This window comes from Anopheles ziemanni, chromosome X, assembly GCF_943734765.1.
Source record: "Anopheles ziemanni chromosome X, idAnoZiCoDA_A2_x.2, whole genome shotgun sequence".
Classification (NCBI taxonomy): Eukaryota; Metazoa; Arthropoda; class Insecta; order Diptera; family Culicidae; genus Anopheles; species Anopheles ziemanni.
In genome coordinates this window covers 2,371,588-2,386,023 of record NC_080707.1, presented here as the reverse complement: position 1 = coordinate 2,386,023, position 14,436 = coordinate 2,371,588, and the positions used below count along the sequence as shown (strand labels likewise).

The 14,436-nt window shown below is 46.8% G+C and overlaps 1 protein-coding gene across 1 annotated transcript; it reads right to left on the bottom strand.

The window, feature by feature from the left end:
- Positions 1 to 1,757: 1,757 nt before the first annotated feature.
- On the bottom strand, positions 1,758 to 7,831 carry LOC131290842 (uncharacterized). Its single transcript, XM_058320026.1, has 2 exons — positions 7,729 to 7,831; positions 1,758 to 2,974 (listed from the first exon to the last, which is right to left on the bottom strand). The coding sequence occupies exons 1-2, from the start codon at positions 7,796 to 7,798 to the stop codon at positions 2,133 to 2,135; spliced, it is 912 nt and encodes a 303-aa protein (XP_058176009.1). The 5' UTR covers positions 7,799 to 7,831; the 3' UTR covers positions 1,758 to 2,132.
- Positions 7,832 to 14,436: the final 6,605 nt, after the last annotated feature.

The following is a 14,436-nucleotide window of genomic DNA, read 5'->3' as shown; positions in this document are numbered from 1 at the left end:
TTGCATTCTTACGGATAGTTATTACCACTCGAAACAGTTGTACCCTGCTGAATGTCAGATATTCTTATTTCTGACACTTGCTATCGTCGTACACTCTTCGTTTCGCGTTTCCTTAAGTTATATTACCGGTGTATTTAGGTATTTATCTTTTTTAGTTCATATATAAATTTCGTTGTCGCCTTCCATCATCTTCCGATTTCTAGAGCGTCCGCAGCGAAGGTCGCCCGTGTGCAAAAACAGATCTCTCACTATCTTACAATAAAGGCACAACGTATAAGGCCACAGGAAAGGCATTGGAAAGGCAGCAAGCATTACCGCACCACACCGAGCACAGAGAGCGGAAAACAGGGCCACGGTACGGACCCCAGAGTGAGCGCAGTAGAAATTACTACCGCTTTATGCACTGTTTGTCTATTCTCGCGAAATAGAATCACCTAGTGGCAGCCGGGATGGCGGGCTTGCTTTTTTTCCCGGTGGGCCGTACTAGGGTACTAGTAGAGAAGCAAGGGACGGCAGGGGGCGGAGGTTAGGGTGTCGTCTGGTGGCTAAGATGGGTAAGTGATAAGTAAGTACTAAAACGTACTCCAAAGAGCTGGTGTTTTTCCGCGGGACGCACGGTATGTACCGCGTAGTGTACTGTTTTCCCTATTTTTGGCCTTCTTTTCATGCGTCTTCGTCTAAGCAGTGATGCGCTGCTCCATAGAGAGAAAATAGAAGTAAGTAGCAGTGGAGTAATCGAGACGGATCTGGGTTCTAACACAATACCGAGGATATCATAATTCAGGTCGTTCCAGAAATGCTAGGGGGGTAACAACAATATGCCACCAAAAAATAAGAGCAAGAAATGTTTCAAGTCCTGTGCAAGCGGGAGCTGCTGGATGTCAACCAAAGCTGTATGCTACACATACTATATTCTATTCAAGTTCTGCCACTTATTAATCTTTTCCAAAAGACTTGCAATTGTGCAGCGCTGTTGGAAGTGTTTATCTTCTCACTTGGTATGTTGTTCAATAATAAGCGATACACCGGCACGTCTCCTATTGTCAACTTTTCGCCCCAAAAAACTCACGGATGCATATTCAGAGAAGTAGTTCGGGTGACCAACACGAAAACGCCCCAAAAAATGCACTCACAGCCGCAAACAACTTCACCAATGGTACCGTTCTCTAGTACTGCTTCTATCCTTGCTCATACTCCAACGCACATCGTCCTCCCTAAAATGCTAAAAGGTCCTTGCTTCTCTATTATTAAGTTTTTTAACCAGACTGATATCTTTTCAAGCGGCGCGAACAATTTCGAAAACAACAAAAACGCAAATACCCGTTTTGCTATTTCACATTGACTCATTGGAAAAAAAGAACCATCACTCACGCGTTCTCTGTAACAACCTTAACCCATAAATGCCACTTACGCACTCCGCCTCCTTCCCCTCCTAACCGTACCGATGTTCGATATTTATAACGGATTTTCTTTAATGATTGTATGTATACGTTTTTAATTCTAATATGTATAGGATTAGCTTAGTTTAATATTCGTATTTTCTTCTTCGTTTCGTGCTTCTTGTTTCCTCTCTTTCGCTAGTTTGAATCCAAATATGTTCATTTGCTAACCGTTTTTATCTCCTCCTTCTCACTCCTCTTCCTCGCGTAGCTGTTCGATGTTGTCTCGCCTGATAGAGTTTTGCTTTAATTCGTTTCAAGGATGCTTCTGAGTTCCGGAGCGCTTAAAAAGCGTTTTCTCGATGGAAACCACCCTGCACCTCCCGTTAGCGATCTACCGACATGCCCGTGTCTTGTCGGTCGTTTTTCCGTTGAGCGGAAAATCTGCGCCTTTCGGGCTCCTGATTCTCGTCGTCGACGAAGAGTGAAGGAAAGCTGATCGGTGGCTCAATAATGAGGGTTTGCTGATGTACGCGAGAAAGAAACACTCCTTCTGTCTTTTCCTACAGTAATAGTATATACAGCGGAGCGGTAGTTTACTCCGAGATTCATCGCTGGCCCCTCCCCGCCAGACAACAACGAGCGTCGGTCGTTTGGGGCTGGGGCCTGTTGTCCTTGTATTGGTAGTTTGGCTGGTACTTGGAACGATGGGACGTACCCGGACTACGGGGCTATCCGTGCGGCCGTGGGTTTTTAGGCCCTGGCTGCGCGGATCAGTCGGCCGGAAGCGCCGCGACCCAGCTGCTCACGGTGCACCGGCGACGGTGGCACCAGCTGCTGCTCCTGCTGGTCCTGCTGTTCCTGCAGGAGCAGACGGCCGACCTTGCCGCGGCGGCAGTGTTGGCACAGGTGCAGGTAGTAGAACACCACCAGCAGCACCATGAGCGCTAGAAATGCCCCGTAGTACACGCTCGCCGTTTCGATGTGGATTTTCGGCTTGCGCATGCTCAGGTAGGTCCCATCCAAGTACTTTGACTCGCACCGTTCACCCATGAAGCCGTCGGCGCACTCGCAGGTCGGCATGGTCGAGTTGGCAATGGTGAAGTTGTGGCACTTGCCGCCGTTCAAGCAGTAGTTTTCCTCGAACAGCTGCGAGCACCGGCCCATGCGCATCAGCTGCTCATTGCTGCCGGTCGTCCGGCCCCGCTGGCGCGCCTCCTCCACCATGCGCTGCTGCTGCTCTCGCGCAGCGCCCTGCTGCTCGCCGTTCCCGCCCGGTAGTGCACGCTCCTCGTGCGACTGCTGCTGCTTTCCGCCGATACTGCCGCCAATACTATCACGGATGCCCGGCACTCCCCCCAGCTGTCCGCCACCGGCTACCATCACACCACCACCACCGCCCCCTGGGCCGAACCGCACGTTCGTCCCCGTGGACGTCGTCTCGGGTGGCGCCTGGATCGGTGGCTGTGCCTCCGGTTGCTGATGCCGCACGAAGGTGGTGGTGGTGGAGGTGGTGGTGGATGATGTCATCACACCGCGAAAGTGTGACACCGGCCGAGGGCGCGATTTGGGCATCGATCTGCTAGAACAGCAGTCTACAATGAAAGGAGAAGTAACGAGTTAAAATTGAGCAGTAACGAGTTAAATTCAACCTTGCGAAGAATATTCGCCTGAAAAGGCATCCCAACTATATCTTACCTTGGCTAATCTTGATTATTTTAAAGACAAAATTTGCGTTTTTCATTTGTCAAACTTACACAATTTTCTATGGCAAATAATACTTTAAATTTTTGAACATCCCAATTATATGAGTCACATTAAAATCTACTAGAAACAATATAATATGGGTATCTGCGTTTAATCGAGATCCAAACTGTGTTGAGATGGGCTCCAATTGAAGAATGGATTGGTCAAAATGTAGCGATAATTTCTCCGGGAGAAGAAAGCCTTCAACGACCCTAACTTGGTGACTAATTTGTCTACCTTCTTCGCGTTTTATTATTAGACAATTTGAGTGGTATAGAAAGGAGATCTTCCACAACCCAATTACTTCAAGCAGGTAGAAAGGTATTGAGAGAAAAAATAATTATGAAACGAAAGCGGCTTTTTCGTGTTTCATTCTATTGTCACGTCTGCTCCATGGCTTAGCAACACCCACACAACCGTTCCCAGTTACATCGCTCGATCCACGATTGCAATGGTGGTGTTGGTTTCGAAAAAGCCAGCGGTTTTCCCGTTCCGATTCGCTTCGGGAGGTTGATGCCCAAGAAGTGTTCTTTTCGGGCCGCAGAAACGCGCGGCTCTTTGAGACACGCGCGGAACACAAAGCATGGAAACGGGAACACAACAGGTGCAGCCCAACCGCAACTGAAGGGGCAGGATAGGTTAGGTCAGCCGCAGCCGGCGGCAGACAATGCGGGGAAGCGATGAAAATTAATATTTGAGAAGAAGAGGCAAAATAAAAAAAACCCTCCGAGGAAAAGAAATCCCAAGCCGGACTGCGATCAGGGAACGGTTAAGGAGCATAACGGACACGAAGAATGGACGGCTATTTGTTCCGGGACTTGCATTAGTATTGCATGGGAACACTGCAGCTCTAAGAGGGACTGTCTTCCAGCACGGCTGTGGTGGGCTGCTGACTTTGTTCACTGAGGGGATATCGAGCGAGTATAAATGGATTCAAACGCAAGGCACAATGGTTGCTGTTCACCTGACAAAACAACCTTCATTGCACCTTCAGGTTTAAATGATCAAACATATTGCTGCATGGTACATTGCATATGCGCCCGAGTTTACATAAGTAACGACATACACTCAGCAGCAAGTAGCATGGGACGCTCATAAAATGAGACGAAGTTCGGTTTCGTACAAAATGCGCACGAAAGGTTCCAAAAGAAAGGAATTTAATTGATTAATTTGAAATTATTAATGAAAGTGGTAAAACTGTACGAGAACGTTCATAACCATCAGGATGCATAGGACAGCAACGTATTGAGAATCCAATAAGTAGATTTTAGTACACAAGCTGAGTAGCAAATTAATAAAAGAAACTACAATTGCAAATGTTTGCATCATAAAAGCCACGTCGGGCAAAGACAATCCCTATATAATCTCTGTTAGTTTTCCAATCGATTGCGCCACAGGATGGAGTTTGTTTATTCGATAGATATCCCTCATCCCTTTCCAACATTCTGGTAGCTTTTACTGCACACACTAAAACTCCCCCACACCCCTTTGTTTCTCCCAGTAAAGTGTAGGAGCATAAAAACAAAATTAAAACTTTTCACACTCACGACAGACCATTTTTCCCACCTCATTATCGCCTAATAAACTTGTTGCCTAGTTTGTCGTCCGTTCAGGGTCTACTGTATTTTATTGCGTTTGGGAGAGAGGTAAAATAAGGGCCCACCAGAGTTCGTTGGGGATGCTAGGGAAAGCGGTGACAAACGCAATAGAAGGAAAGGAAAAAAAATATAAAACACGGATCCAATGGCGCACGACAATCCGGAGATCGGTCGCCATCACCGGGTCTTACCGATGATTAGTGTGATTAGCACCGCACTCTGACCGGTGGAAAGCCGTCTCGTCTCGCTCGGTGATGGAAAGAAAGTTCCTCCACCAGTTTTCGGGGATCAGCCGAAGTTCAAACGCGGCAGAAACAGACCGGGAGGCTCGGGTTGAAGGCGAACCCCCGAGAAGAAAATAAATAATAACAATAGTGGCCAAAATAAAGCAAACATCTTTCCGACGGTAATTATCCATCCCGAGCGCGGTAAGTGAGTGGGAGCCGATGAGATGAGAATAACAACATATTCATTCGCTTTCCTCGTTGCATCACTCGCGGGATCTGGTTTTTCCGTCCACCCGGAGGTAAAATATATCTGAAATCTGATCAAAGAAACCATCAGCCTAAAGCTGACCGCCGAAATTTTTCTTGATGCATGATGTGGAGTAAGTGGATGGTAGCGAGGGGTAGATGGTTGTAGAGAGAGAGAGAGGGAAAGAGAAAAAGGGAATGAAAAGAAAAGCAATAAAAAAAAGTAAGAGAAGGGGGCTACCCGGACATATTTCCCAAGATCACGGCAGTCCGGCGGCGGCCACGATTTTCCCACGCTTTCGCTAGCTTTGCTCGCGGGAGGGTGGTGCACCAAGAGTAAGGTACAGCAATGGTCGGGGGGTTATGGTGGGGAGGGATTAGACATGCCCGAAACCCACACCCGCGTCTCATCAGACCGCGGGCGGCGATCACAAACAAAAAGAGATGTACAAAATACGGAGTGAACTATAAAAACATAAACCGGTTAAGGTTCACTCCATCTTCTCTCCGTCTCATTCCCGCTGACGCATTGTCTGGCTCCAGTTGGCCGAGGTGAGGAGGGCGCGACCCTTTTCTCTCTTAGCAACATTGCTTTCCTTCCATTGCGTCAGTCAGTTAGCGCTGCGCCAGCTTCTTGCCAGCTTGGACGAGGCAAAACACCGTCTCTATCTGCCCTTCGTGTTTCCGTTGTGGCCCCTGAACTACGAGAAGCAGGAAGAGTAAGCGGTAGGTAGAGTTATTGGAGATTTTAAGAATCGCAAGCACAAATTACTTTCGTGGGAGAGGAGTTAAGAAATGCAGCAGAAACCCGAACCATGGGTTTCCACAACGAGCTCAAGTTCCACCATCCGTAGCGTCGGATCATTGGGATTTGGTGGTGTACTTCTGTTATGATTATGATTGATCTAATGTTTCCATCATTTAAACATGTATGCGGGCTTCATTTCAATAAGTACGTACAGTATGTGCCATGATCAAGCAGTATATCAATTGGCTATATTGATTTGAACGGGGTGGTTGCGTACACCAAGTTACGGCCAACGTTATTGGCTATATTGCTTCCATTTTGATATAAGTAACAATCGTTTTGAGAAAAAGCCCTACTCTCTACCTACGGCTCCTTGCAATCGCCATTGAAAACATTCGTATCAACAGAACGACATCGTTCAATTCTATTTCAGCGTTGTACAATTATTATTTCTAAGCTATTTCCATACAAAAGTATATAAATATAACACAGCATACAAGAGCCGACCAAAGGAGACACTTATTTTGTACAATAACAACATTCCACGTGCATTTCCAGCACAGAAAACATAGCAATAGATTCTACGTAGATCACTTTCGTGGGTCAGATGCAGCAAACCCACAGTGGATAGGAGTCCACCAGTCGGAGGAGGCCTGTAAAGTGGATCCGCTGGTGGACTTGTAACAAAGGAAAAGGTAAGCGCCTTCCTGCTCTAAAACGAGGGGAATCAATCAGTTTCGTTTTTCTTTTTTTCCTATTGTTTTGTTGTTCAGTTTTCGGCCTGTTCGTCTTTTACCTCTTTCACAACCCAATGAAAACGATGGAGCGCACTGGGAGGCAAGGAGAAATAGGTTCATTTCTACCAATTAAAATCGTTTCTTCCTGTGAGCAAATGATGCGGCCTAGGTAAGGCTGCTGCCTTTTGATCTCCCGGACCCCGAAAATGCGAGCGAGGTCGGTAAAAACCGCGGCATAACCATTCTTCCGCGGGTGCGCGCGCGCAATTTTCCATCATTAATTTATCGAGCAGATCAATTGACGAGGAGGGGGCAAGAGGTGCCGACCCTGGGCGGTTGGAGAATGGATGGCCGTCTCTTTCCTTTCTGCCTCATTTGAGAAACTCATCAGTTTTCCGGGTGTGGGAAGGATCCCAGAGGAGAGTGTAGAGATTGTGTTGCGTTAACAAATTGAATTCAATTAAACTTTATCCCGCTGCTGCATTGCCAAAGAAGGTACACATTTCGACCTTTGTTTACTGGGATTGAAAGCATCGGTTTCCTCTGCCCAGCGCTTGAAGGAAGTTTTCCATTTTCTCGTGGCATGGTTAGCAAATCTATAATCCGTAGATCCATGGCACTCGTGCCAGAAATGCTTTGACGACGGTTTGTGATTGTTTTGTGTGAGTTTTGTGTATGCACCCTCCTCATTAGTTTTTATCGTCTTCTGGTAAGTTTACCCACCGACCGGGCTACGAGTGCTATTGGAAGCGTTCGATCCTGAGCAACAATGAGCGCATCCTCGCGCCATCCTTCTGGCCAAACATGTTTTACGATCATGGCTAGACTGGTGTCGCCAACAGGACAGAGTATATTCGCACAATGGGCGATAAAAATTGACGCGACAGTATGGGTTTCTAGTCATCGGCCACGTTTTGGGAAGGCACAACAATCGTTCCACGTTCTTTCTGATGGTGCGCTGATATGATGAACAATCTAACACAGTTCCGCAAGAGGGAGAGGAGGGTTACCCTCTCCACCCTTCTAGTCACTCTCATGCACACTCACCTGTGTTGACCACAACTGATGACAGCATGATTAGTAGTATAGCAGACAATTTTCCTACACTCGATTTCATCTCTCTCGAATGTTTTTCCTGCAGCCGGAAGTAGCGTTCGACGCGGAATCCTTCCGCGTTGGTCGAATCGATTTCCTACCGGCAAACGGTTCGCTCCTACAAGTGGAAAAAGAATCTTTAGTACCTTGCGACTGAAACCCGTAAAACTATTTAGTTGCGCACTAAATATTGTGCGAGAAGTTTTTATCCCCTTTCTGATTTCGTAATTGATATTGCTTGACTTTTGTTGACCAGTTCATTCTGACAATTTTGCAATTTTGGGAAATTTTTCAACATGTATCCTACTGGTTAATGAAGAGCTTTTTTTAAAAGAGGTACATAAATAGTTTTAATCAAATAACAACCCCGTCTCAAACCAAAACATTTTAAATTTGTTTAGTCGTCCTGTTTAAACATGTTAATTATGTCAACATGTCTAGAACACAACAGGTTTTGAGTAGGTTACGTTTGGTAAAATACTGTTATTAGATACGGAAAGCGGTGGGGGAGCACCGGGACGAGAAATCTTACCTGTGTTCGATCTGATAGTTCGACTGAAAGGAAGTGCGAGTGGAAAATAGTCGAATCTCGCGAACTTGAAATACAACAAAACGATAATCGCAGCTACACGCCGCCCTGAAAACTCGCACAAACTCGATGCTGCAACACCAGCGTGCAACGCTGGATGGACGTCCCAGCACAAGCTGGTAAACTCTTCAGTGATTGATGGTTGATCGGTAAAGTAAGTTTTTCCGCTGCAAACTAATGGAAACTCGCGCAATCAAAACCGGCACTGATGGATCACTCTTTTCATCACGTTCTACTACACTCCAATGTTCTAATAAGATCGTCCTTTCCGATCGGTTGATGAACAACACATACACGCAAACTATATCACACGCACAACGCTTTATGCAGTAGAAGGCACCGCTGGTGGCAGTTAGAAGGCACGCAGCAAAGAAATTCCGAGACGCTGAAGCAATCTGGCAGCGAAGCACGCCTTTCCGGTGGAATGTCGTACGTGGTGCGTACGTTTCACGTGACGTATGACGTCACGCGACGGATAGTCTTTCGCTTTGACGAGGAGGATATTCGACGCCCGTTTCGCAAAAAGTTTCGCCTGGCAGGAAGCACCTAACGCACCGGGTGCAATAGAAAGACTGGCTAGAGCACGCGCTCCACAACAGGACGACAAACTCAGATGGCACAAATGCGGCAAAGCGAATTGGACGACGAAGAAACAGTGTCTCTCGCCACACCGGAAAGGACACTTGCCCCTTCTGTCAACCGGGAACCGTGCGATTATATCCGTAGGCAGTGTAGTGCTTTATGTGTTTCTTCGCGCCACCGTGATATGTTGGTTTTGTTTTCGGTTTACCGAATGCTTCGCACACTAGCGACGGGCCAACTTGTTCGGTTGTTGTTTTACCTAATGCTGTGCTTAGTCCTGCTCACGATCGTCGTTAGTGTCGGGAGCGTTTTTCGACACGGCCAGCACGGCACGGTGGTGCTGAGGACTGAATGCGGTGGCAAAAGTATCCGTTGACGGTCCTGCAATATTTGCCACGCTGGCTGCTTTCGTTCTTGGTTCTTCGAGCAAAAATGTCCTCCGATACTGGTAGATACCACAATACCTAAAAAACAAAAAAAAACAGAAACATATAGAAGTTACTGTGAGGCTCAATATATCAATACGGTGAGGTACGTAATATGCCCAAAATACATCGTTTCTTAACCAGTTATTACACTCCTTGTAAACTTTTTAAAATGAAACGTATGCAAAGAAAGAACTGTTCAAAATAAGATTGGTGTCTATACAAACTTTTTGTTCAGTTAAGTCAGAATAGTAACGTAATAAACAACTGAAGATAGGTGTTGTTTCTGCTTATTGTTAAAGATATGGGTTGAAAATAAGTAAAGGTTTGTTATAATGGTATAATGGGTTCTTGAGGTATTCATGTTTGCCTCTTAGATACGATTTTGTAATACAGCGTAACCATTTTTGCCTCATTGACAGGTTTTTATTTATATTTTGTTTAAGCAATCATAAAATCCTCTCATGCATGATTGTTAGAACTAGACTATTACAAAATCTTATCTATTAGTTTATTATGCTCTGTTGTTGCACAACAAACTTCATCTTTTTACACAACTTTACGTTCAAAAAGAGAATATAGTTGAATTTTAATGATCAAACATAACTCGCGTTTAATGGTATGACACATAGTTTACTTGAAGCGCAAATATAGTTGGTTTATTATCGTCATGTTATCTGCCCTTTTTACTTTTGTTCTGTGCATAGGGTTGACTCCTCCTTTTATGGGGGACTAGGTTAATCCTTTGCACGAATTTCAGCATTTGTTCAAGGAGCAGAACGCGACCTTGTTGCGAGAAGCGATCAATAAGTTAATTTTGAGGAAAAAGGGTTGCATGAAAGGTTAAAATAGTCCCGTATGCGGGACCACGGCTACGGTTCTATTTGTCTACTGTTTTCGTTCGAGGGGAAACCTACTGGGTAACTGTGGCAGAAACTCGCTGATGCCGGCTACGATGATGCTATCCTCCCATCCGGGCAGAGGATGACAAGGCTCTAGAAACGCGCGATGCTGCTGATGGCGTTGATCGTGATGGTGGTGTTGGTGGTGTTGATGGTGGCGATCAAGATGATGGTTATGATCGTTCAATGCGCAGCCCGATAACCGTGCCCGATGGTGGTGTATTTTCATTTTGTTCCGTATTCCGTAGGTGCAGCAGCCTCACTTCGTGCCCGTTCTTTCTTTCGGTGGTTTCTTTCACGCTCGCTCGGCTAACTGTCCAGCGGTTCATTCCAACACCAGCGGGGGTTGACTGACGACCGCAACGGGGCGGTTTCTCGAACGACAAAACACGACCCTCCACAACCACTACACCCGACTCCACTAGGCGCTCCGCTCCCGAATGTGATCCGAGACGGAGAATCCGATCGATTCCTCAAGAAAATCGAACCACTGCTGACGAATTGCGATTACCATCGGAGTCTTTCTTTCGTTGCTTCTACCTTTTCTTCTGCTTTTCATTGCACCCTCGCTCCCTCTTTTTCACACGGTTTTCTCTACCCCTCTTTTCTTCACTCGTTTTTCGAACAACCCCCTACTTTGGGGTTGACGACATTTTCTTCCGAATTCACAACACTTCGCAGATGCAATGCATTGATTTGCACGTACACACAAATACATTCACGAACAACAAAAAAAAAAAACACTCGCTCACACACACTCAATACGATCACTTTACTTTAGCAAAACATTGCGCACTGTCGAATGTTGGCTAAGAAAACTGCGTCAGTAGGAAAAAACCGGAAAAGAAAGAAAAAAAATAAAATAAAAACATAAATTTCCTTTCGTCCTTACTAGCTGAAAATTGTATCTGATATTTAATTTTCCATTTAAATACACACACACACCCCCACACAATACAACATGAACATGGCAACATGATGCGGGTGTTTTAGCAGCATACACCAGGCTGTTCATAGCAGTAGTAGTAGTAGTAGTTGTTGTTGTTGCGTTGAGGGGGCTCGGTTGGGGTTCGAACCCACGCTGTCGTCTGCCCAAAATGCTCGTGGGTCGATTTTCTAACCAACGCAACCGGTACCGGGCTGTCCCGGACCCAAAGCTCCAGTTATTCACAATGGGAATCGGCAAATTTGTATGACTGTTCACAAAACTATTGCCACTGTGCTCCTCTGTTGGCTATGGTGATCTCTAATTTACTGAAGTTGGATCTGGTTCGCTTTTTGTTCCCCACTCGGATGGCTTGTATGTATGCCTAACAAACAGAAGCGAAACAATAATACTAATACCGTGAGAACGGTTGATGGTTGAGACTCCAATGAAAAAACAACAAAACCCAATACGCACGTACAAAAAACACACACATACACAACACACTTACAGGGCAGGAACTGCGGGCTTGCGCGAAGGGAAAAAATATGTTAAGAAAGCACTACGCAAACTTCATATGCTAGCGGGGTTCAATAGGACCCTTTTGAGCAGAAGAGAAAGAAAAAAAAGCACACGTACAGCCATACAAACACCGCAGAGCAAAGCACTGTGATAACAGGGTAGGCGAAGTGGTGGCGTTTGCTGAATTTTATGCGAGGCGTCCTTCGCGAAAGCAAACGCGGGGTTCGTCGCTTGGCGTCGCCAATGATGGCGGAACTCTAGTGTTTACTTAGTCCGTGCCTGGTTGGGGCGTTTTTTTGGCGGTGGCAAAACGGAGGCTATGCTGCTGCTGCTGCTGCTGCTGCTGCTGCTACTGTCAAAGTTAGCCGAATACTGCTGACATCGAGACGACGACACTGCGCTGAGCCGCTTGAAAATGGGTACTGCTTGAATCGAACCACCTACAACCGGGGGTTGGCTAAGCTGTTCTGCGTGCCTGACCTGTCCTTCTTCGTTATGCTCATGCCTGCTGCTGCTGCCGCCGCTGGCGGTGGCCGATGCCTTTCTTTTCTCTTTCCAGGCAGTGGTTCCCGCGGGGTTCCGTTCCACTGCAGCCTGAACGAACGCTCGTCAATACGATTGTGTATGTGCTGTTGCGTGCGAGTATTTGTGTGGCGATTTGAGGGCTTTCGGAAGATCCGTAAACACTTCCAACGTCTCCGTCTTCCCACTTCAAGACGGACGTGATCAACCAAGGGGGAAGAGATCACGATCCCGCTGCTCTACTTCCTCCGTTCCTCTGTTTCATCATGCGCGCATTACGCCAACAAAAGTCAGTGGCTGGCAAACTTTTCCCTCCATGGGCTGGGTTCAAGTTTTCCAACAACTGTTGGATCTGTAGTTATAGTTTTGGAGAATGTTGAACCACTTTATTCAGGCAGACCTCGGGCTATGTCCCAACGGTCAAATCAAATGCCAATGTGGTTTCAGTACATAAATCTAACCTGGTAGCCGCACTCTGATAAGAACATCATGTACCACTTGTCTCGTTTCAGTGTACTTGCAAAAGATGCAAAAGATAACCATCAATTAGGCATGCATTAAACTTCCCTCAGGGGCTACCAGCATTGTGGCTTGACAAAACAATTTCTCAGGGAAGAATAACACTAAGCTAACCTAAATAGCAGCAATTGCCGACCACTGACCACGGCAGCATAAAAATCGTATTGCTCGCTAAAGACAGCAAAAACGAGCAAGAAGGAGAATCGGAAAATGAAACCATAAAAAGGGATCGTGTGTGTGAGAAAGAGATCAATCGCAGCCATCAACGGTCAGCCTCGCTATGTTTGAGCACACAGAAACCCACCCTCCACCAAGGCATACCCTTCCGGGCGACCAGTGATCCCCTAGAGACCGCGGCCACCCCCGGTGGCGATCCGTGAAATTTCCGGACGTTCGCACAAAGGGCCCACTGACTCGGCAGCGTCTGTTGTCGATCGACTCGGGGTTCTGCTGCCCACGTGGGTGTATGTGTGTGTGCGGGTCATCCCCTGGATTGCACAGGTCATCCCCTGGTGGAAGTCAAGTATGCCGGGACGACATAGAGGAAGGAGAGCCTCAAAAAGGGAAAAAAGGCGAAGATGTCTTATTAAAAGGGCTCTCGTTTTTACGATTTTATTGTTTTTCTTCCTCTCGTTACTGTTCCGCTATGCTCGCCGGAACACAGATGCCCTCTGGAGAAGCCTGAAGTTCCTCATCGTTGAAGCCTGCTTTTTTTCGGGGCTACCGCTGCCGGGTGAACAGGTAAACGTGAACTTGCATCACCTCTCCCCCTCGGGTTCAACCTTGTCCCGCTCGACCCGTTTCCCACACCTCGCTGGGCTCGGGATGATCCTGGTGCTAGCGGGCTCTTTCCCCGGGGTGGATCCTCTTGCTGTTCCCCGTCGCCAGTTTAGAGGTGTTGTGTGCCCGTGTACATTCCGCATTTGCCGGTCGTACTTCCTCCCTTCCTTTCTCTTTTTCTTACTACACCATTCTGCTTCCCTTCCACCCCATCACGTTCGTTGCTTCCTGCTACCTTCTTCCTTTTACGAGTGTGTTCCTGCCACAACTCTACTTTTTCCTCCGTTTTTCCATTCCTTTTATGTGCGTGTACCCGCCGGTGTTCTGTCTCCTCTGGTGGTCCCCGCGGGTGGACGGCAGAGCATGTGTACGACGTGAAGCATAAAGCAAGGAGCGCGGGACAGAGATCAGACCGCGCCACATCTGTGTGAGATCTCGAGGACGTGTATATAGTTGGGTCCCGCCGAGGCAACGAGTTACCGGAGGAGTAGAATGCGCAGGCATAGGCCAAAACGATTCCGAAATGAGCAAGATAATACAAAAGCGAGGCAAAAAAAAAAGCATAAAAAGTGGAGAAAGAAAAGAACATGCACATGGGAATGGAAATGAACAGAAGAAAAACCAAAAAATAATAAAATACCCGCACACGGAGCATAAATACCACACCCGACGTAGATGTGGCGGAGGAAGTTGGTTTGGAGAAAACCAAAAAGTTGTGCTTAAAAAGGCAGAAAAACACAGTACACATCGTTACACACACAACACTTGCTTTTGCCCCGATGACAGGTGGGGGTGGGAAGTAAAGAAACGATCGAAGCAGAAGGAATCAAGGCGTTTGAGGTTTGGAGGGGGCCGGGCCAAGAGAGAGAGAGGCGGTTACAGAAGAGTGAGGGA